At 40.8% G+C, this 21,265-nt stretch overlaps 1 protein-coding gene across 3 annotated transcripts in view; it reads right to left on the bottom strand.

Annotated features, from left to right (window-relative positions):
* FAM120A (family with sequence similarity 120 member A) overlaps positions 1-21,265 on the bottom strand; it is a 63,091-nt gene that overhangs the window by 40,319 nt on the left and 1,507 nt on the right. For all 3 annotated transcript variants that reach the window (XM_063347818.1, XM_063347816.1, XM_063347817.1), the window contains exons 2-6: positions 15,874-16,120; positions 10,880-10,962; positions 2,061-2,189; positions 1,431-1,527; positions 218-318 (exon numbers count right to left, since the gene is read on the bottom strand). In XM_063347818.1, the coding sequence (XP_063203888.1) occupies positions 218-318; positions 1,431-1,527; positions 2,061-2,189; positions 10,880-10,962; positions 15,874-16,120 (657 nt within the window). The remainder of the gene's footprint in view (positions 1-217; positions 319-1,430; positions 1,528-2,060; positions 2,190-10,879; positions 10,963-15,873; positions 16,121-21,265) is intronic.

Genomic DNA, 21,265 nt, shown 5'->3' with positions numbered 1-21,265 from the left:
CAAGTGGCATTTTCCAAAATGTACGCGTTAAACCTCAGCCATTTTGGACACCCACAAAAATTGTTCTACCAGAGTGTGTGGCATCACTGTAGCTCCTTCAGATTTAATCAGTGAATGACCACGCTAAAAAAAGTCAGATGTACCTTTCCCACCTAGATTTTAATGCGATGAGCACAGCGGGATTCTCCCAGGGAGAAGGGCAGAGGGCTCTACTTACCACAGGTTTTGCTTGTAGTGAGGTCTGTGGAATGTTAAGCATCTGAGAAGGAACATATGGTGGCACTATCCCAGGCATACCAAACTGATTTGGTCTGGCTGCTGTATTGCAAACGGGAGGAGGGGAAAACAAGAAGAAGAAAAAAAAAAAAAACAAAACCCACTCATGAAAACACTCATTATTTGACACAAATGTTACCCTTTTTATCCTTTCGCTTCTACAGTTGATTTACTCTTGTTTTGTTAGCATTACTGTTTTCTAGTATGCCTTTAAGTCAGTTTTATTCTTTTTTGCCTTTTAATGAAAATACTTTGTAGGTTGCGAGGTCTATTTTACTTGTCTCACCTTCTCTCAGTTCTTTGTATCTCTCATGACTGCACATTTCTATTCTACCTGGGAATCAAAGGAAGCTTAAAAGAAAAAAAAAAAAAAAAAGCCCAAGAGATGTCATAATGATGGAGCCAGCAAAAACAATGTCACACTGACATATAATGCTGGCACTTTCTATCATTTGAATATTTCACCCAGAGTAGCCTTAATGCCTCTTAACGGACGTCTTTGAATGTAAACGAAGACACCCCGTCCCTCCAAAAAAGAGAAGGAAAAATCTCTATTAGTATACCAGTGCGGTAACTGAAAATCTTTTGACAATTTCAGCTCAAATCATGTTTTAGTGTTAAGAATGAATTTATGAGTAGTAAATCCTGTGACCATGCAGTTAATTTGTAAGCCTTGAGAATAATCTGCAATGCCAGAACAATTTGTGGCTGCAATTTAAGTAGGTATGTTATGACATAAAAAAAAAATAATTCAAAGATTATAAAGGGATTTCTAAAACATGTCCAATAAGTCCAGTGAGAAACAGGAAATGTGTTTTATGGAACCGAAGTAGAAACTGTCTTGACGATTGGAACCAGCCACCAGATTTCGGTTGTTTACAGCACCCTGCTCTGGAGTGTCCTAACGCTGGAACCGATGCAGCAACAGCTGCGAGGACAATCAGGGCAGGTTGTTCTCCTCTTGGGGGAAGGATCACAACCTCTGCACAGATCCTACAAAAACCTTCTTCAGAAACCGCGTATTCAAGGGTCAAGGAAAACTGCCAGAGAATACAAACATTTTTTGTAACATCCTGCTAATAATACTGTTTCTGATTTAGGGTTATTCCAAGGTTTTAGTTGCAATGAAAAGCCTTATTTCTTTAATTACTTACCTAGGTAATGTGGTGGATGAAATGGCATAGGTTTATTAGTTGCTGAGTAATAAGCAACTGCTCGCTTAAATCGAGTAACTTTGTCATCTGTTCTAGACTAAAACAAACAAACAAAAAAAGATCTGTCAGGAGCAAATCCAGGCACGGCACCTGTAGGTCAGCACGGCACTGTGGAGTAGTTCACACATACCGTTATCACGTACGGTAGTAACGCTACGGACCCCTGAGGACTATAGCACGACTCCAGCACAAGAAACACCTCAAAATCCACATAAGGATGAAGCTTGAAAATACTATCTTCACGTACCAGTGGTTCTCAAAGACAGAACACAAAGCCAAACTACAAAACCCCATTGGTTATCAAGAATTTAACGTTAAAGCACTGAGGGTAAATGCAGGATTTTTACCTTTGGAAAGTGTGGAAAGTGAAATTAGGGTATAAGACACTGCCTATACCAACAGATTCCTACTATTAACTGATGCAAAACACTATTTTTACAGAATGCAATTCTTCAACACAAATGCATAGCACGAATTGTTAAAAAAAAAAAAAAAAACACAACAAAAAAACACCACACACAAAAGCCAAAACCAAACCAAACCAAAACAGTATTTTGCTTTATACTTTACCTGTGAATGTTGAAAAACATCTTTTGCTATGGCATCCAAATCAGTGGTGTCCTGAATATTACGGACGTAGTCAGCTACGGCTTTGATCACTACGTCACAAGGTGGTAAAACTAACTGGTGAGCACGTACCTGGGCAAACAAACACACACGCCAGCGTGAAATAACAGCGTAGCCCGAGATACTTCAGTTACGCAGCCGAGAATTAAACCCCTTCTTTATTGAAAATATATTCAACAAATTCCATGTTGCCAGATTTGGTATCTAAATATTTTTGGGCCTTCCACCCTGTTTCTACGACTTCACCTTCAACAGTGACTCATATCTTTTTCATCTACAGTATATTTACATATATATGTGAAACCTCACCTTTACGTAAATATTTGCTAGTCAACTATCAGCTCCAACAACAAACAAGGTCAACAACGCTAATTATTTTACTGCTTTTAGTTGGACATTTCCTCTAGTGCAGAATGCTAGATCTAATGTGGATACATCCATTTTTTATATATGTGTGTGTGTATATCTATCTATCTATCTATCTATGTATCTGCCAGAAGATATTTTCTTTTGACACAGTTTATATTCTGAATGTAAAGTGGTATCAGAATTGATGAAACAGATAACACTGGGAACAGGAAGATCTCTACGTACACAGAAAAGGAAGGATGCGAAAACCAAATGGAAAAAAGGCATATCTCAAGGAAATTCCTTTCAGGATTCTACAGAAATTGGTCTAAAAATCATTATTATTTGAGGATTACATAGTTTAACAATTAGTGCTTTCAAATTTTGTATACTTCGTTATCTGTAGTTGTACACATTCATACAGCTTCACATCATATATAACATTGCAGGCAAGGAGTTATTTTTATTTCTTTGACATTACACATCAACAAAGAATGATGTATGGATTTCTGCTGTCGCTCCAACGTGAGCATAGTTACTTTCTCTTTCAAGAATTTCAATATCAACATAGTGATAGGGCTGGCTACTCTTTTTGCAGACACAGAGGAAATTCAGAATTCCACTGATAAAATATTTTCAATATTCTGGCATTAAAAACAAAAAATTATGTTCAACCATCCAATGACAGATGTGTCTGACCTCCCACATTCACCACCTATTTTGAATGGATGAGAAACACGCTTAAATGCATGCTAAAAATTTCCCTCGAGTTTACGACCTAAGCCCATACAGACCACAGATTTTCATCTACAAATCAAAGTCCATCGTACAGTCTACTCAAGATCTTAGGAAAATGACGGATTCCCATTAATTCACTGGTCACCGACTCATGGCATGGGTTTGAAAAGATAAGAATCACTTCGGAGTTTGTAGTGAAAGACCCTTCTCTGTACTAAGAATGAAGAGCTGGAAGAACTTTGCAGGAGGATGTCCAAAGCCCCTAGTTCTTTGGCACAACCCCTTCTCGTGTCCACACGGAGAAAGGAGCGGACCTGGATGGTCCTGGACGCCTCACACTTCCATCTCAACGCTCTGAATAAGCTCCTCCTATACCAACAGTCCTGAAAAATATAACTGAGGATTATTCAGCAACGTGATTCTGGGAATTACTGCTCTTACCCGGACTGCGTGATCCTGTCTGGGGTATAGAAACTTCAGGGCAAGCAACCGTCACGGACCGTTGTGAAATTCAGAGCAGTGAGCGGTGCTGCCAGCTGGGCCTGAAGAACTACTCAACCCTTCTTGGCACTTTCTGCTACTTTGCCTCTGCGCTGCACAACGCGCATACTCAGAGGGGCAAGAAAGAGGTCTCCAACTACGTGTCCTAAATTTTAGAGAATGCCTGAGGAATTTCTAAAAATTCTGTCGGGAATCTCTGTACAGTTCTGGAGCACTCCGTCCATGCCTATAGGGACTGCTCGGTTTTTTCCTCTTAATATATTTTCATTTGCCTATTTGCAAAATTCAGTGATTCAAGACTCGAGATATCACTATTATTATTTAACAGTCCTAATTTTTAAGATACGAGAAGATGTGAAAAATCTTTGCATGCTTCCATTCTACACAGAGGTGTCACACTTTGCTAGAAAATACTGCAATTCGGCCTTGTCAGAAATGTTTATGCAACTTTAAAACCTGTACCACAACCCCATTTTATTTTAGATGGAGTCTACCATATGTAAGTATTTTCTTTCCTGCCCTTATTTTTCTTCTTCACACTCGCGACCACTGAATTTTTGCCCAGATTCCCATTTTTATTAATTTTCTTCTCCTAACGTCTACTTTTTTTACAAATGTCAGGATGCTCATTTTATACCTGGTCATTCTCTACCAGATGAGCTCCACATTTTATGAGCCTAAATTAAGAACAGTTCTGTACAGCGTAGTTAGTGGCATGATAATTATTTCTATTTCAGACAATAAATTCTAAATTTTCACTAGTGTGCATTCTGAACGTATACACAACAGTATCGACTGTAGATCACATTTGTGCGGAAGCTTACAGTCACAAATACCGATGATAAAATTTTGCACCCAACCTGCAGGCAGAGGCAACAGATTTTCTTCCCACTGGTAATTTAAGTCGTTTTCTGAACACCTACCATTTTATTTGTACAATTATACATCTCTAAAGCAGCTGAATCATAACATGGCTGTGTCACGTTCGACGTGCTCTCCGCAGAGTCCCTCGGAGAAGCCCTGCATTCCTACTTAAGTGTTTCTGCAATCTCTGCTTGAAAATTCAGCGGTTGAAAGGCGTAAGCAATCTATCACTAGTATTATGTGATATCCAAGATAGCAATATTTAATAAATCGTAAGCAGTTAGCATCAAGAGAAGACATCCCATCACTCTAGCACTAATATTCAGCTCAGATCCTAGAAGTATAAAGCCCAAGTGAGACACATTACGGGCATATTGCCCCCAGTTTTGCTGCTTTTAAACAAACAGCCTAAAGATCCTGCTGGAGCATAGTCTTAATTCCTAAAATGAGACCTTCTGAAAGTACGTACAGATTGAGACATTTCAGATATTTGGATTTTATTTTCTTTTATTCCGTTTCAAAGACAGCCAGTGCGGATGTAAGAACACCCTCAAAACTAAAAATGGCAGAGCCTACGCAGAAGCCGTAAAGGAGAAGTAGAGAAATAAGAGGTACTTTCCTGATATTGAAGAAGAAAAGATTTCTACTCATTTTAGAACTTGCCAGAAATCCAAAATTGTAGATTCGTTACTGAATCACAAATAACATTTCCAACGCTGTGTGCATTAAAATACAGGCCAAGTCTTACTAAGTCTGGGAAAAATTAAACAGCAAAAGTTACAGAAAAGCTGGTCGTGGTTCAAACTTACTTTTAGTTGCACACCAAGCATTTTATAGTAAAATCAGCCTCATATTTTACCAATTTCTCATTATGAGAGATTTCTTCCTAGAAGCTACTTTTTTGATGCACGCTGAAAAGATTAAGTGGGGAAAGGAAATTAATTCTACATAGGTATTTGTCAAAATGAGGCAGAGCGCAACACTCTAAGCTCAGAAGCTACAATATAAAAATGTCTTAGTTTTGACAAAATGATTTTGCAGAGATGCTTTACTGATAGAGAACAGACTCACGTATGCGTAACTCCACAGGATTACGAGGACACTGTAGAAGGTACCCTAAACTACACTTGGGAAAAGCTCCACAATTCCAGGACAACCCCAGTTGCCCACTGTCTCCAGGAAATGAAGCCTTTAAAAGCTAATCAACAGAAGTACCCGCATTTACTGTTGTGCCTGCTGGAAACAGATAATCAGTTTAGTTTTATTTTCAAACCATTAAAAAAGAGACCTCGAACATTCAGCTACTGTGAGGTGACACATAGGGAACATTATTTTTTCTTTTCCACTGGCGAGAAAAAAGGCTGAAGACATGAAGAATACTACAACAAATTGCCTGGGTTTTGTTATTTTTGTCTAGTAATTTCTACTAGAGAGCGCACCCAAACTGTTTGGATCTTGTCTCAGCCTTTGAAGGTTAAAAACATTTAATCTTACGAGCTTGCCGTACATCTGATCTAACGACAAGCTTTCTCAAGAGGCAAGAAGTTCCCTGGATGACTTACAATGCTCTCAAACCAGCAAAGCTCAGCTTTTCCGTGAAGAGAGAGTTATTCAATTAGAATTCCTTTCTCTTCCTCTCTCCATTCTGGTTGGGAAACGGACCTCTTTCTACTGCTGCATGTCTTGATGGTAACGAGAATGCACACAACACGGACATCACGTGCTAACAATTTATACACATAGGGCTCTGACAGAACCAAATCTAAAGAGGAACGAAAATGATGTCCGAAAGAAAAGGGGAGAGCAGAAACACAAGCCAAAGATGTGACACAGACTGGCTTCGTATGAGACAACCCGTGTGACAACCCTGCACACCACCACGAACTCAAGGGCTGGGCTGCCCTCCAGAAAGACCTAGACAAGCTAGAGGAGCGAGCCAACAGGAACCTTAAGAAATTCAACGACTACAAAAGTAAAGTCTTGCACCTGGGCAGAAATAACCCCTGGCTACTCTGCAGGCTGGAGCTGTGCCAAAAAGGACCTGGGGCTCTTGGAAGGCAGCAAGCGGAATGTGAGCCAGCAGGGTGCCTTGGCACCAGAAGGCCAGCTGCACCCTGGGCTGCGGAACAGGAGCACAGCCGGCAGACGAGATGTTTAAGGAGTTGGAGCACTTGCTCCATGAGAAGAGGCTGAGGGAATGGGGCTTATTCAGCCTGTCTGAATTCAGACGAGGCTTTGGAGATACCCAACAGCAGCCTTACATTACCTGCAAAAAGGTTACCAAGCACATGACGCCGGGCTCTTCACAGCGGTACACTGCGAAAAGACGAGAGACAACAGACGTAGCCTGAAACAAGATGGGCTCAGACTGCACGCAAGGCAAAACATTTTTACCAGTGGGACGGTCAAATCACGGAGCAGGCTGCCCAGACAGGTTGTGCAGCCTCCAACCTTGGCGATTTCCAAGACTAGACCAGGCAAAGAGCCCTGAGCAACCTGTTCCGACCTCAACCGCAACACTGACCATGCTTGCAGCAGGAGGTTGAACTAGATGACTTCCTGAGGTCCTTTCTGACCTGCATCATCCTTTGATGACCCTTAGCATCCAAAAAAAAAAAAAAAGACACTTACTTTAAGCACATCTTAAGAGTACCACCTTTGTTATCTGAGCAGCAGTAATACCTAAGCACCTACTTAGCATATTAGTCTCCCTCTGGCAGACACCCTCTGAAGTCAACTGGGAAAGAGAGGAATTTCCTAGAGCAATTCAGAGAAGGAGACTAACCTGCATATTTTGGATTGCTTTCTAGAAGTAGCATGCTTTGCTTCTCTACTGAGATGAAACAAGCAAGGAGATTTCGCTAACTAATTTTGCCAGGTAGAAACAGATGTAGAATACTGGCTGGTGGGTATATCAAGAGTTTGCCAAAGACAGTCCCAATGAATTCATCCTTTCAAAATTATCCTAACGGGAAGATGATCCATGGCGAAATGAAGACTGCGATCTCAAAAAGTTTCCCTGCATCCTTTTTCAAAATGAGAGATTGCATTAAGACTTGTTTCTAAGGTTACCTTGTGAATAAAGAGTCAGCACTTCTTCCGTGGTATGTGCTCCTAAACAGATAACACATTCGTTCCAGAGATAAGAAACTGCCCTCCTAATATCATTGTGACGGTATTACACATTGATCTTGAAACTCCAGCCCGTAACAAGCTCTCCCAGAGTGAGAACTGAGTTGTCTTTGTCTTAAAGATAAATCCCAAAGCACACAAATAAAAAGTAGTATAATGCTAGTTTCCAAACAAGGTCCAGGGGTTAAATTATTTCTCAGAAAGTCTGTCAACTCCTTCCTTGTTTTGGCTGGTCATTCCAGTGAACTCTGCTCTCAGTCCGGTAACAGGATGCACGCACGTGTCTACACATTTATTAGATGCATTAGATGCATTGTCCATCTACATTTAGACGTCCAAGACCCTGACTCAGAACAGCTTGCAGTGTCAGCTTTTAATCCTTTTTCCCTTTTGCAGCGATAGCCGATAAAATCTCTTCATTTAAATTTGTCCATAGAACTTCACAGTTTTGCTGAGCTGACGGCCGTTGTTGGTGTTTTCTGAAAGGCTTTTTATCCAGCATGAACTGTTAGGTCCATTTCCTTCTAGATGTGAAATACGGATTCTTCACTCAGGTTCCATTTCCGTTCCTTTTTCCCCATTTCAACTCAGCTGGTTCCTAGATGAAAGCACCACCCTCATGTCCCTCTTTCAAACAGAGGTACAGGTTCCTCAGTTTTGCTTTTTTTCACCTCAATATGTTGACATCTGAGCAGATATATCCATTTCCCATCAGAAGAGAAACTACCAGTCTTTGCTAAGTCACACTTTTTAATTGGCGAACTAGCAAAGCTTCTCTGGCAGGAAAAGTAACCATTTTGCTACCTCATAATAAAAGAGTGAGAAAGAATGCAGAAAATAAATTGTACGTTATTAACTGTCACAGTCCTCACTGAAAAGCAACAAATCAGGCCACTGGGAACTGAATCTCTTAGCTTTGATGCTCAAGACCATACTGTCTTAGATACAAAAGATTAACATCTTTACACAATGAGAAAAAGTTTTCCAAATCCTGAATTGAACGAGGTGTGGCATTAGAGCCCTTGGTTCCCGAGTACGGAGAATATTCAACAGCAACTCTGAACAGACCCAACAAAGCAAAGTTTGTAAGTACAGCCCAGGGATGACACCCTGGGCAACCACAACAACTCCCTCCCCCCCCATTTCCAGCGCTCATGACAGCTTGCGCTTTTTGTAACCGTTCTGGAACTAATTCCTGCTACCAAGCTTGTGCTAATACAAACATATCTTTTAGGGTTTTTTAAGCATTCCTAAAATTTATAAGGAATATTGCTTTCTGCACACCTACAGTTAAGAGAAGAGGTCTCACAGAGAGAGCTGTAATGACATCCCTGATGTACCAGTAAGTCAAATGAAATTAAATTGAGTTAATGAGCTACTGAAACACGTTAAAATTTCAATCCATGAGCACTGTTGAAACTGAAGCTAAAAATAAATAAATAAATATAGTAAGTTGTTCCATGACCAGCAACTAATGAAGATTTGTTTCCTGTAGACCTGTGCCGTTGTTGCTTTAGCCCTTCTTTCTCTCCCTTTGACATCATTATCAGCCAGGAGACAGAAATGTCGCGGTAAATTTGGGGCTGAACAACTGGCCAGCAAGCTGCCCTGAAATTAAGCAAATCATGTGCTGCGCTAGCCTTTTCCCTCAGTAAGGGCACTAATTTGGGTCTTTTTTCACTGATAACAGTGTATCAATTTTCAGGGAGCCTGCAACAGCCGAATGGGAACCACTTTCAAATCTGATTAACGCTGGGCAACAGATTAAATAAATACTGGGAGGACTGCCTAAGCCAGCCCAGTGACGCTCTCAGGAAACAAGTTTCATTTCCTTAGGATGCCTGCTACAAAGCCCAATTGGTGTTTCCACTGAAAACGTCAATCTGGAAGCAAAGATGACAAATACCTAACTTTCATTCTAGTCAAGTAATTCAGTGTATATTTAGAAGGCTTTTCAGAAGGTCTAGGCGTCTGAAATCATCTTCTGAACTGGCTGTAAAACAAGTCTACTCAGCCCAAAACACAGAAAAGTATTCTGAACATCAGAAAGTTTATCAGCCACTTTAAGAGAAGTCCTACATTTTAACCTTTTCAGTTAAAAAATGAAAATACAGGCACACTCTTTCAGTCTTTCATTTTTTCCATCTCTAGTTTTACAAGGAAGTACCAAACATGCATGCAATATTTTGTTTTGCCACTACAACGTGCTGACACTTACCTTTCTAAACGCAGGAGCGGCAGCAAAACAGGGGATGAGCGTAACATCAAATTGTCACAGCCGTTCACTAAGCAATGCATGTGCAAGCCTTAAAAACCCTGCTGAAAACCTTCAATCTGTTTTTAAATTCTACCTTCGGCAAAATAAATTACAATTTTTCAACGCTTAATAAACTTTTGGAACAGAAGGGGAAAAAAGTCCCACCTATTTTTGTTGTAGATACAACAAAAAACAGCCTCACAGAATTTACAAAAGCAAATTGATTTGCTGCAGTGTGCGCCTCAGGAGAAAGGGAAAAAGATGTGTCTATTGTGGCAGAAAGGAAGGTAGGTCACTATTATCCCATTCTCCGATGTGTCCAGTTTGCCTTTTATAGCTGTCTACTCGGCAGATGCACAGAGAAAGTGTGATGAAGCCGCAGAACAGACATACTGTAAACTAAGAGCATCAGCCACAAATTACTTGTCTCAAAAAACCCCAAACCTACCGAAGGCCAAACCAGCCGCCTTCTCTAGCACATTTACACTTTAAGAAGTACAGAAAACTAACAATTACACACAAACTCAGATCAGCAGAAAAAAAGACAACATGGCAGGAAGATATCCAGCTAATTATTTTTGACAAAGAACATGACTAAACGAAAAATTCTGCTCTTAAAAAAAAAAAAAAAAAAAAAAGAAGAGAGTAAGAAGCTACATTCTCAAAGTAAAACCACACTGAAGCTATTGAGTGCATGGCTCATGTAGCTGAAGGACACTGAGGGTGATCACAAAGGCTAAGTTTAGCCTCGTAAGGCTAATCGCCCCAGGTATCCTCTGCAGACAGAGAGGGACTGGGATACCAGAGGGTGACGGAGAACAAGAGCCTTGCACAGCTGCTGTGAATTAACCTAGGACACTGCTCTGGTTAACCGCTATGATTGATTTTAGCTTAATTGCTAGGAGTTATAAGAAATTTGTACCTTAAGTGAAGCTAGTGGATGTTCTGGACCAAGTAAACTCCAATGAAAGGAAGCCAAATCTTCATCAGGTAGAATATGATTACCTAGAACACAATGCAGAACTTTATTGAAGTACACCATAAAACGTTACATACTCGTTCTACCTGCAGCAAAACAAATATGCAATGAGTCCTCAATTCCCGATCAATAGGATTAACGGAGAGAGATTACACTCGCAGGTATCTTTTTGTTACTCCAGAAAAACCTAATTAGCATGCTGCTGCAGCAGCAAGATACACTTCCCTCTTCCATGAAACCCTGCTCGCTTACGGAAGCAACACTGCCAGTCACAACACGTGGTGTCAACCTCAACCCGGCATGTCCTGTTCGGGGACCCTCAACAGGATTTAGTGATGCAGGTGAACAGTGTAAGAACACACTCTACTGCTCTCCAACACAAGCTGGTAAGCCCTTCCTGCATCCCAGCACGTGCTGTTACGGATCCCCATCGGAGCTGCCTCTGGAACCTGCGCTTTGCTCCATCACGCAGCTTGGGTCAAGCAGCAAGCCACGTTTATCTAACCCTCAGGAACGCGGGCAGCTCCGATGACACTTAGCAGGTTCCCAATTCCCAAAGTTTCTTTTGCCGACCTGCCCAGGTCAGACAGAAGCCTGGGCTGGCACCATCAAAGTAACTGGGAAATTACATAGTTGTCACAACGAACAGAGATGGGGGCTGGATTTACCAAGCTGTTCATACCAAATGGAAGATCGCTTATGCCGGGTTTTTTTCCAAAGCACATCACGCTCAGAAAAAAACACTAAAAAAATTCTTACTAAAAAGTATTTCAAACATTTGAATTGATTGAAGACTAACTAATCAATCACTGGCAGAGTTCACTGTCTGTGGATCTAAACTTTATGAGGAACTGAACAGAGTGTATTACTACACTTCTGGTAGAAAACTTAAGGATATTTTCAGTATCCGGCTTTACAGAGCAGCAGCTTAGCAGTGAACATATAGCTCTCATCGCTGTTAATATGTTTACAGCTTCTTTTTTTTTATTTTTTTAAATTCCACAGTTTGGACAACATCTTGTACTCTCACCCACTCAAAGAATACGACAACAATTTTTTACTTTCTTAATATTTTGCTTGTAAAATAATTTTGTTTGCTTTTAATGCTCTTTAACACGTGAAAACCAAGGAAGCTGTCCATTGCCTGGAGACTAGTAGATGCCCTCTTAGAGAGGGAAGTCTTCGCGTCCAATCGATACTACACCTACTGCTGAGATCTCCAGCAAGGAGACATTATAACCTTTATTCATTAAGAGCTAAACTTTAAACTCGCATCAGAAAGATTCAACAAGTTTGTATACAAGAGCCACACTCTTGCTAATCTAGGATTAGACAGCCTTTATAACGCAGGTCTGAAAAATCAATTACAGCCAGACCACTAGCCAGTTTTGTGATAACTAGCAATAACTCCTGCAGATGCTAAGGTTACCTTTTAAAATCGTTAGAGCTTCTCTCCCTTCCACCAAAACCTCAATCTTGTTTGGTCTCCATCTGTCATTTCAGTTAATTCCATCCCCTTGAACACACACATAAGACCGTCTGACCGTTTGATCAACTCTCACAACATTCTGAATTGTAGAATTTAGGATGCTGAAGCGCAGCAGTGTCTTCCGTAGTCCAAATAAGAAGCGATGCCTGTACTTACCTTATGTAGTTCTAAAATTTTATTGAGAAACAGAATGAGACTACATAACTAAACACTTTACAAAGTACCGTCACAGTGGGAAAGAGATCAACGTTACATAAGCAACCTCTATTTCTTGACCTGGCTGCACAACCTCAACATATATTGATTTTCCCATTTTAATGGCTTATTATAGTGTATGCCTTAGGTTTTTTTAAAGCAATTAGATACTAATTGAAGCCATTGCCCTTTCTAAAGATTTCACTGAATTACAGCCCTATACCTCACACTGTGTTTGTTTTTCTACTGCTGAAGCTTGGGTTGGTTTTTTTTAGTATTTGAGTCAAAATTTACAAAAGAACCCAAATCAACTCCTTGTTTACACCAACAGTAGTTAGGACAGAACTTTTTAAGAGCGCATTCTCGGAGGTCACAGTATCTTGGCTACAGTTTAACTACCCATGACAAGGATACTCCTTTTATTATAAAGCTAGAACTATAAAACACTTCTGCATGGAAAGCTGTAAGAAGGAAAAAAAACTATAAAACAAACCAGCCAACCACAGTTGCTTGTGTATACATAACCTTCTCAGAAAGTAATCTTTAAGAACCTGCCTAGTTGGTACAGTCAGAAAAATATTTTGCTGGAATACCTCAATAGAGACTTTATCCCTGAACATAACTAATTTTCAAATTTGCCATAGAGAATGGTTTTTTTTTTTATTTGACCAGTTAGGTGTCGTTCCTCAGGCCCTTCACACTGCTGAATGTCTGGCTGAATCATTCGAGATTTTTTTTTTTTTTAAACTTTTCAGCATCCCCAGATCGACCCTTGAAGTTACCGACATGAAAGTACACGAAAACAAAAAAGTCTGAGTTTTCCGTATACAGGGAAACAGATTTGCAGACCTAAAGCTGAATACGGATACAACTATTGTGATAGTTTGGGCCTTCCGTAACCGTAAACATTAAACCAGCCGCTTAGCTGCAATTATTTCAGAATACATGAATTTATTCCTAAACAAAGTACTAGCATGAGGAGTTACACTGATGTAGCCAGAAGAGCAATGTAGCAGACTCATATGCCTTCCCGTGTAATCAAGCACTCACTCACTCCTTCCCTTTGTTATTTTCTTCATTCTCCTTACAAGTTCAAGAGACCCAAAGAGGCCACAGCAAGCAACCAACCTGTGAAGCCAGATAAACCCTCAAATATTAAATAAAAATATAAGAATTTAGATCTGAATGAGCCATCCTGCTTTAAACTTATGCCATGCTACACAAAAGTATATGCCTAGGTGCATTTAGTATTTTATTAAAAAACTTGAAGTTACTATACGCCTCAGGTTGCAAAAGTTAAAAAATGTTGCCAGTACTTTAAGTCAAACAGTATCTGTTTGTTGTAAGCTTATATATAACCATTATTTGTATCATCAAATACCTAAGGTTTCCTAATATCCACTAACACAAAAAAAACCCAACCACCAGCCCTCACTGCAGGAAGACCTCCGAAGTATTTTCTGTTCTAACCCTGACTTCCATAAACTTTACTCCATTTTGCTTCCTCATACCGAACACACACACAAAAGAAATGCAAAAGAATACACAAAACTAAACTTGTAGCTGAACTGGGTTTTTTTAACCTTTGTACCAATTTGGAAAAAAGCAAAACAAAACTACAAACTATCTCTCCAGTGATCATGTGAAATGACCTCAAGTTTTTTTCTCCCCAGAGCAAGCCGAAAAATGTTTTGTCATATAACATACCAAGAGTGAAAAAATATTCAAGAGCTTCTTGCATAAAATTGCAAAACCTTTGAGAAATTCACCAGAATCTTTTTCAGCTACCATTTAATATAACCAAGCACTGCCTCAACTGGCCGTGCAGCTGTAATTCTGTGACAGGTTAAAACGACGTCGTTCGCACGCACCTCGCACTAATTCCATAAAGCATATCTGCAACTGTGGAACTGCTTTTCAAGCAGCGATTCTTACTCACTGAATTGGCATGCAACAACTTATTTATAGACTCCAAAACAAAGCTTAGCAATAGTAGGCTGTCATGCAATTTACACAGTTTTTGTTTTAAACTGCAGCTTAGCCAATCATCTACCATTCCTCCAGCCAGGCAGATAACCATTCTGGATATGAAAAACATCCACTAACAAACAGCAACTTCAACCAGTCAAATACTTGTGGCTTTCTGCTATAAGATGCACTGGTTCTTTCCTTCTTACCACAGAAGGTGCCTGCCTGGACTAGGAACAATTTAATATTAAAGACTACTAAAACGATAGCATGCTAAAGCAGTAATACGCAGCCTGTCTCATTCACACCTTTCAAATGAGAAGTTTTACTCTTTTATCATGTACCTGTACTAAAACGGGTCAATGAGAAAACAAAAAGAAAATCCAGTTTTCTTAATGTGTTTGCTCAGCACGACAACATCAAGAACATGGCTGTTCCGTGCTTATTTACCGAAAAAGAAGTTAGAATGCTGTTTTAAACAGACCTTATTTATTGGAGTCAACTAGTAATTAATTCACTCTTCTGAGAGAGCACGACAGCTATTCTCTACCACTGCTGTGGAAAATACAGTGTGTTAAAATTGCCTCACTTAAGCAGAGACGGGAAAGTGAAGTCCCTCCTGCCTATGCTCCTTTAAATATATTCCACCATTTAGCATCAGAAGCAGGAGTGCTAAGAAACTTTCCAAACAACGCTAAGGGAATGGTAAGATGCTGGTCGCCTCTGCTTTCAGAAATGTGGGGTTTCACTCCATTATACAGTAGAATATATTTCCGGTGCAGCTGATGTGCTGTCGTGTTTGCCCAATACTCATTTCTGAGGGGAAAAAAAGCCCCTGCGATCCAAAAATCTTGACTCCATATATGTTATTTTTAGGTAGAATACAAAACAGGACAAAAGTATGCTTTCCCAGTCTGGAAAGCGCATTGTTAAAAGTAGGCTTCATACTATGTAAGACCAAAACTAGCAGAACCACAATTGTCCTGATTCACCCCCACCCACTGAGAGCATTTTGGCTAGGCAAGAGCTTTGCAGAATTCTTACTTTCTACTCTTGTTTCTAGACAGCCACAATTTGCATTGCTCGCAGGTCTCTACAAATTCGGCATGTCTGGCCTCACAAAAACGCATCCGGCCCACCTCAAGTATAGTAGGAATGTCTGAAACAAAGGGACATCTTTGCCTAGGTGCTTTGTCAAATTACACACACATATTTTAAAACAGTTAACAGAAACCGAAATCGTAAGTCTGACTGGCAGCATAAGTTCTTTTATTACTTCACTTACCTAAAAGAGCAGCAAAAATAGGAAAGCGATTTGGATTCAGGTCCAGTTGCTTGGCAACTTCATGCATTAGGTATTGGCTTGTTGTGAGACTTTTCCCATTACGGCTCAGTTTTAGGGCATGGGCACTGAAATAGTAAGGGATGTTGCACAATGCATAATCGGAGTCATATGCAACCAAACCATGGAAACCTTTTTCTCTGCAGAAAGCAATTACTTCTTGATGATGATCCTCAATGCTCTGTGCAACCTATAGTGGAAGACAGAGTAATTAGCTACAGTGTTAAATGGCAGCACTGATTTATCACACTTATTACAATATATTGGGTCTTTCTGAAACTACATATGTGCATTTGAAACACTTGCAGTGTATTTAAAGTAACTGAAAAAATGCAATGACACAGCACATTCGGACAGGATGTAAGGAGCGCTCAGAAACACAATACAAAGTTCTGGAAGCCACCACACTGGAGTGGCATTACGTATTACTGAGCTCATCTGAAGGAACTGTTTATTAAGAGAAACACTCACACTCTAAACATATTACTATACCAACGTCTGTATTAGCTCATGGGAAAAATCTTAAGGCTGTGGATACTTAAGCAGCCCAGAGCAAGCCAAGATGCTCCCTTAAAAAGCAATCACATGAGCACTGTTAAAGTTTTGCAGCCCTGTTTCAGAAGACACAAACGTAAGCCTAGATGAACAGAGGTAACTTTCTTGACCTTTCAAATGTCTACCTTGCTGTCTTAAGCCACATTTTTCCTCTTTCCACTTGCAAACCTCTACAGCCTATTCATTTATGCACAGCTGTCTCTGATGGTGCAAATTGCTTCAAGTTTATAGCCCAAACTTCACCTCTCGACTCACGTTGCCTAGCAAAGCACATATTTTAGGCTATGGCAATCAGATGACTAGAACAGACATGTTGTGCTGGGGAGACATGGGCCAATTCCTAACATTGGAAATGTAAAAGCAACCCTTTCTTATCAAGAAGATTAAAGTAAAACTGAAAAACGATGACAGATTAGTACCTACAGTCCTGCATTTCTACATGCTGTTGGGAACCGTTACAGCTACAGTCTGCACACAAGCACACAAAAATAAAGCGAGCTGAGTGCTTTCCATGCCTAATGCTTTTGCCATCTACATACATAATAAACATTCAGCGATTCAGAAAACCCCACAGAAGTTGGGTGTTGGTATGACCTACCCTCACCAAGTATTCAATTTTAACAACGCCACAGATAACAACCTATCCCAGAACAGACTAGTACAAAACTATTAGCTTCAGTCTTCACAGTATGCATGAATAATTACAGTGTTAGTGCCAGTAATGCTATTTATTTCCTCTGCAGACGAAGCCCTGCAGAACACGAGCAAAGGGCCCTACACCTCTACAGCCCGCTCCAACCGCCCCGCAGTCATCTACCTCCCAGCAAAGAGTTTTTGTCTCCCAGCAAGTTTACAGCGACCCCTCTTTTTCTACTTGTGCCTTACACTTGCTGAACCTGACACTGAATTACGGTCTTCCGGTGAGGCATGTAAAATTTGGCTTTTCCCATGTAGCTTCACGAATGTTCCTTTTCAAGCAAAATCCCGAGCCGCTGAGCAGCCAGCACCTCACTCTGAGCTATTCCTACCATCAATAACCAGCTCACTAAGCTCTCTCTGCTCCTAATGCTAAAGCCTTATGGTCTTAAGAAAATTTTACTTCTTCAGAAACGTGCTTGATGGACTGTATCAGAGTGGTTCTGAAATTCAATTTTATTTGTGAGAAAAACAAGTGTATTCATTTTTCTCATAATTATACCGTCACCTGGCACAACACGTGCCTTCTATACACAGAATTGGAAGAGACTGTAAACATCTTTGGAAAAATTTAAAGATACCAGATTTATACAGTTACTAACTCACGGAGGGCAAATTTAGGCTTCGCCATCCTCTCTCTCCCCTCCCCCCGCCCCAGTCTTTACATGTTTTAAATGAGGAAAATCCTCCAGATTTTTTTTTTAATTAAGGATAGATGCAAATTATGTACATATATCTATAATCAACACCTTTGCATGCGTGAAAATAACAGATCATCCGTAAAAAAACAGAGCAAAAACTCTTTTTGCAGCACTAGGTGTGCCATGGGTGTGCAGGTAATACAAGAGGAAACTCGGTGTGCGGCCCGCTCTGATCTCCCATAAACGATTTCCTCCACCTCCCCAGCCTCCAGTTCCCTCCCCATTTTACAGAGCTATCTGGCACAGCAAGCTACGAGCATGAAACTGCAGTATGTTTAGGTAATACTAGAATCCGTGTTCAAATAACTGAACTGTCACAGGGAAAAGAGCTGTATTTACCAAGGTACAGTTAACCCGCAACATAAAACTCTAGCAAGAAGAGTCAGAGAAACAGCTTACAGCTCTCACATGCAAGTACACCCCGGCAACGTGCACGCTTCAAAAATCAACCCGGGGCAGGGGGGGATGCGGGGGAAATCACAGCCAGGAGCACAGAATCATTTTCAAGTCTAAATCTTGTGTAAACATTAAATGATGCTGGATCAGAGAAAGAGAATCCTGTCCGAATAAACAGGCAGATGCACATTTAGATACTGAGAACAACACAAAGCCTCACCGAAGTATCAAAGATGTTAAGATCTCCACTGGTTAAATATTTAAATTTTAGCAAACCTGCTTTGCATAGAAGTTTCTTTTAAGAACTATTCCCCCCTCCCCCAAACAGAAAAATACCAGGTCACAATTAAGCTAAGAACCCGTAGGATATTTGTTATAACTTGGAGGAACCTGTTATTTTTACATCCTGCTGAAACCATCTGCAAGTGATTTATAATTGCTCTGGATAGAAGACATTACTGTCTTTCTCCCCTCTAATTACCAAAATAGATTAAATTCATAGCCAGTTCCTAGCACTGCACAGGAGCCTTCTACTCAAGACTCAAACATTTCCTGAAAATATGAAAATCAGTTTCATATTTAATCAGTATTCTCAAACCCAAATTCTCAAAACAAAGTGAGAAAACACTACAATTTGGCAACTGTCTTATGCATATGTATTTTTTAAAAAAAAAAAATCACCCATACACGCAAAAAAAAAAATATGAAAAAAAATAATCACACCTTCAAGATGCATCTGCTCTTTGCCCACCAGGAGGGCTGCTAGAAGGTGAGCACGAGGAAGACTGTGAATAAAAGTGGAGTAAGGTTTAAGGAAAGGAAGATATATGTAATAAAGCAATTTAGAAAGATCATAAATTGTGTACGAGAAGAAGAAAACCAGGAAAGGAATGCAATTCAAGTTCAACAGTATCTTTGATGAGTATTATGCATGTTACCACTATGACCATGAAATATATTTCCTGACCTAAAAATGCATCAATTAAAACAGAACTATCCTCAGTTTCTCAACAGCTTCGCAAGTGAAGCATCAAATGGGAATTGCTGATATCCCTCCCATACCCACGGCAGCTGCCCAGTTCAGAGAACCAGTGCAGTTGGGACATGCACAGTGGTGGCTCAGTGATAAGAATGCTCCTAACAGCAACAAACTCTCCTAACCACACACACCAGTATTTCGTAACGAGCTTTTGCTGACTCCCAGTGCTAACCTAAAGCAGACAAATATCCACCCCCCAAATCTTCCCCACCGAAACTGTGGGGGTTTTGTGTTTGTTTTTTAAAATGTGAGAAAAGGGACTTGGTATGACATGTCCTCTCGCTCCTAACACTGCTGCCAGAGATTAAAATAAGGCCTATTACTCAGAAACCGTAAAGGAGCTAATGCTGCAGCTAAGCTTGAAAGTAAACAGAGTGCTACAGGTGACACTGCTGTCAAATATGGCAACTTTACTGGGATGTACTGTGCTTCAACAGAAAGGAACCAGGCCTGAGAGAATGCGGTTAAAAGGCTAACAGCCAGTTCAACACACCACAAGACTATTACAAATACCTAATTCCTATAAATATCAAAACAGCTGGCTCCTGAGGTGCCACTCCTAAGGTGTTGATTTAACACCTTAAAAGAAAAAAAAATAATCTTATTTTACCCCATTCATTGATTTTACTAATGATCTCTAACTCTCAATAACTAATTAAGGAAGATTTACAATGCACCCGCAGACAGATCAAGGTAAATACCTTCACTGCATGGTCCCTAAAACTTTTTGCTAAAAGAATAAAACTATGTCCTAGGCACAGAAAAAGAAAAAAGTTCAAACGAGAGGCTGCTTTGCCTATCATTCGAATCCCCGCCATCATTCACATCCAAAACACGTTCACGATTTTGCTTCTACGGTGACCAGGCACACACACTACTACAGCAGACACAGCCATAACCAAGCGCCAAGCCCAAGACATCGCATTCGGCGGAGTTCGACCTGCCCTGCAAGAACGAGCTTCGCCTCTGCTTCCAGTTCCTTCCACACACACTTCACCCGCTGCAGCGGCCTGGGCCATGCTCAGCCCCGGCGGGGATTGGCCTGCCGAGGCCACCGCAGGGTGGGACTTCCAGTGCCAACCGGGCTGGATGCCCACCGCCTCCCGGGGTGGCTTCACACCAGCCCGGACGAGCAGGGAGCCGAAGGGAGCACGTTCCTCCAAGGATGGATCTGGCCGAGCGAGCTAAGAGGGAGCCAACCAGCAACTCTCACCCTGTTGATGAAACTGAAAGAAACTTCGCCCAAAGTCACCACCTCCTGAGCTCCTTCCCGAGACTCATCTTTTACTCCAGGGCTGCAACCCATCCAGAATTATTTATTTTTTTTTTCTAATCTGCCAAAAGGGCAGTACAAAAGCCAGATAACATTAAGCTGCTGCTAGTGATCAAGCGCGCAACTCAAAAGGTTGCGTAATATTTTTCTACACACAAAAGTAATTTACGATAATAAAGCCTGCAAGTATGCACTTCACTCCCGCTGCTCTTCCCTCCCTCGCAGGAAAGCAACTCTTAAAATTGCAGCTTCATCCCGGGGCTTGTTTTTCTAGCGGCTTGCGTTTCAACAGACACAGTCGCTCGGCTTCACAGAAACCATCGTAAATCACGAATGCTGTACGGAGAGATGCCGCCCGTTCATAGTCTTTGAAATCGTGGCCGTGGTGTCAGCGCAAGAGCACCATGGACCCCAGCCCCCCTCTGTGGTATCAGAAAACAGTGGCTCCCCCTTAAAATAAGAAGTTTAAATGAAGAACTGTCAGATCAGCGCTCCCGACCCCACAAACTGGAAGCATTTGCCGTTATGGAATAAGAAATGAATTCTCCTACGCTCGATCAAAAGCTCGTTTGGGCAACGCCGAGCAAAACCTTCATAAACACGAAACTCGGACCGATTTCGGAGCAAAGCGGTTTCACCTTCAGCGCAAGTTTAACCACCTCGTCTCGGCAGGGA

The sequence above is a fragment of the Chroicocephalus ridibundus genome, chromosome 10 (genome assembly GCF_963924245.1).
Source record: "Chroicocephalus ridibundus chromosome 10, bChrRid1.1, whole genome shotgun sequence".
Lineage (NCBI taxonomy): Eukaryota > Metazoa > Chordata > Aves > Charadriiformes > Laridae > Chroicocephalus > Chroicocephalus ridibundus.
Note: the sequence above shows the minus strand (reverse complement) of the source record. Positions and strands in the feature narration are given on the sequence as shown.